Below are 2,500 nucleotides of genomic sequence, written 5' to 3' on the forward strand. Positions count from 1 at the left end.
CATCGCTAAATCGCTGAGTATCTTCGTTCTGTAATAAGTAGTTTGATGACGTCTGTTTCTGCAATGCTTTACGATATATTTTTCTCTTAAAGTAAACTAACGTGGACAATCAAAAAGAAAATGATTTTCGCTTTCGGTGTGATCACAAAATAGACATTTATCTGGTTTTTGAAAAATATCTGTTGTTAACATTTCTCTCACATAATCCAAGCTTTAGTCTAGTTAATGTTTGTCTAAATTTGGCTATAGTAATGACATTAATATATCTCTCTGGCTCAAAAATTGATTTGAATGAGCGATATGTCACAAAGCGATCACTTGCATCCAATTCTGAATGTCAGCATTGATGGAAACAGTCAATTATTCGTTGTTTAAACATTTTCTAAAATGTCTTTTCTTCTCCAGCACCACCATTCATCCAGACCTCTGAGAAACCAAACGAATCCAAACACCTCTTTATTTGCATAACCCAGTTATACGAATAATTTTGTTTCTCATTATTGTGGGATATCTTTTGCAAGATCGTTTCATGTGCCCGTTTGGGTAATCTTAAAATATTCATGTTTTGCAAGCGAAGCCAGTAACGCAGAGAATAAAGAAAACTGTCCACATACAATGGGTATAGGTGCCCGTTTCCCCATAAATCGTTGCACTGGGAGTTTTCGGATGGACGTTCAGCAAACGTTTACAAGCAAATATTAAATCACAGACTCCACAGCTTCAGACCTGTATAAACCCCACACTTCAGATGCGTATAGAAGTATAGGCTTTACTTGGGCGTCAAATGATTTAAAGAAAATTGACATATCCATTTTGCACAGAGCCCACACCGTCTTTAAAACCTCTGTGACTTTAGACTAACAGAGAGAGAGAGAGAGAGAGAGACAGAGACAGAGGGAGAATACCCTACTTTGCACGTACGCCACACCGCAATCGCCAACAACAACATCTAGCTATCCGAAGCACTTTCCAAACTTAATTGGTTATCAGTCATGGTCTATGTTAACAATTTTCAGTTCAAGTTATCTTCAGACCTACTGACAAGACTATCACCGTTTCGAACCGGTATATTTTTTGACCTGGTACGCTTGGTGTATATACCTACCTAACATTCGCCCCTCATCACAAAACAAAACTCCGGGACCGTTTAAATGTTGGAACTTGAAATTAAGGAACCTCACCCCCCCCCCCTCGCCCGCCCCCCCCCCCCCTCGCCCCTCCCCTCCCCGGACAACTCTTCAGTAACTCAGGTGATGGGCGGGGACGTTGACCTAACTACCCGCTCCTCCTCCCCGGCCACCACCACCACCACCGTCCCCGTCATATCCTCCCTACTGTACACGTTATGAGTATCACCGCATCTCACTGACTTCATTTGGTGACCCATCCTATCCTGTCTCCCCCACCCCACAAAAAGAAATGAAGAAGTATATTGCGTGCACGCGCATGCATTTGTGGGTGTCAGTGCTGCATGTGGGCGATGTGTGAGCGTTTAATGTGTTAGTGTGTGTTAAGTAGATACTCTGACTCTTGATGAACTTTGACCATTCAGCGTGTTTGCAGAAAACATTGGCCAATCAACATGTTTGTAGAGACCTTTGACCAGTTAGCGTGTTTGCAGAGACCTTTGACCAGTCAGCGTGTTTGCGGAGGACCATGACCAATCAGCGTGTATGGAGAGATCTTTGACCTGAGGTGCGTTTCCTATACGCTAGTTAGGCGAGGTTCTCGCGAGACACGCTAGTAAGGTACATTTCTTGTTTCCACCTCGCGGCAAGAGTGGCTAGGTTCTCGCGAGACACGCTAGTAAGGTACATTTCTTGTTTCCACTTCGCGGCAAGAGTGGCTAGGTTCTCGCGAGACACGCTAGTAAGGTACATTTCTTGTTTCCACCTCGCGGCAAGAGTGGCTAGGTTCTCGCGAGTCAAGGCTAGGCAGCCTTGAGAGCAACTTTGCCGCGAGGTGAGCAGTAAACCTACCTCCCCTCTCGCATTCGTTTCGTTGTTCATGTACTCCTCGTCATCGGCACTCGCTCTCTCGCCACTGGCACATTCTAGCGATTTGGAAACGCGCCTCAGTTTGCGTGTTTGAAAAAAAAAAAGAAAAAAAAAGGAAGAAACCTTGACCAATCAGGGTGTTTGCATAGAACCTTGACCAATCAGCGTGTTTGCAGAGAACTTTGAGCCAGCAATCAGCGCGTTCAATTGTGAAGACCTCTGACCAATCAGGGTGTTGCAGAATGGAAGCAACACACGACGCGCTGTGTCAAAGTGGTGTGGGACGGTCTGACAGTTGACAAAAGGCACTGGGTTGACACAGTGCAGCGCTTGTGGTTTTGCGTGTTGTTCCATGAGAAAGAATTAGGACGCTGTCACTGGGGCTTCGTATGTGGAACGGCAGGTGGGTTTGTTTGTTTGTTTGTTCGTTTGTTTGATTGTCACAGTTTTCAGGAAGGTGCACGCTTTCAACTGTAAACTTGATAACTTGTTATTGCATGATT

The 2,500-nt window shown here is 44.7% G+C and overlaps 1 protein-coding gene across 6 annotated transcripts in view; it reads left to right on the forward strand.

The window, feature by feature from the left end:
* LOC143287688 (arylsulfatase B-like) overlaps positions 1-2,500 on the forward strand; it is a 37,020-nt gene that overhangs the window by 3,002 nt on the left and 31,518 nt on the right. For 2 of the 6 annotated variants that reach the window (XM_076595881.1, XM_076595882.1), the window contains exon 2: positions 1,622-1,695. The exons of 2 other annotated variants lie outside the window; for them this stretch is intronic. Coding sequence is in view for 1 of the 4 variants with exons in the window: in XM_076595877.1 (XP_076451992.1) it covers positions 2,387-2,400 (14 nt within the window). In the remaining 3 variants the exon portion in view is untranslated. Of the gene's footprint in view, positions 1-1,621; positions 1,696-2,200; positions 2,401-2,500 lie in introns of those variants that run through there. 2 more of the 6 variants (XM_076595877.1, XM_076595879.1) reach the window with 2 other exon arrangements.

The sequence above is a fragment of the Babylonia areolata genome, chromosome 11, assembly GCF_041734735.1.
Source record: "Babylonia areolata isolate BAREFJ2019XMU chromosome 11, ASM4173473v1, whole genome shotgun sequence".
NCBI classification, from domain to species: Eukaryota; Metazoa; Mollusca; class Gastropoda; order Neogastropoda; family Buccinidae; genus Babylonia; species Babylonia areolata.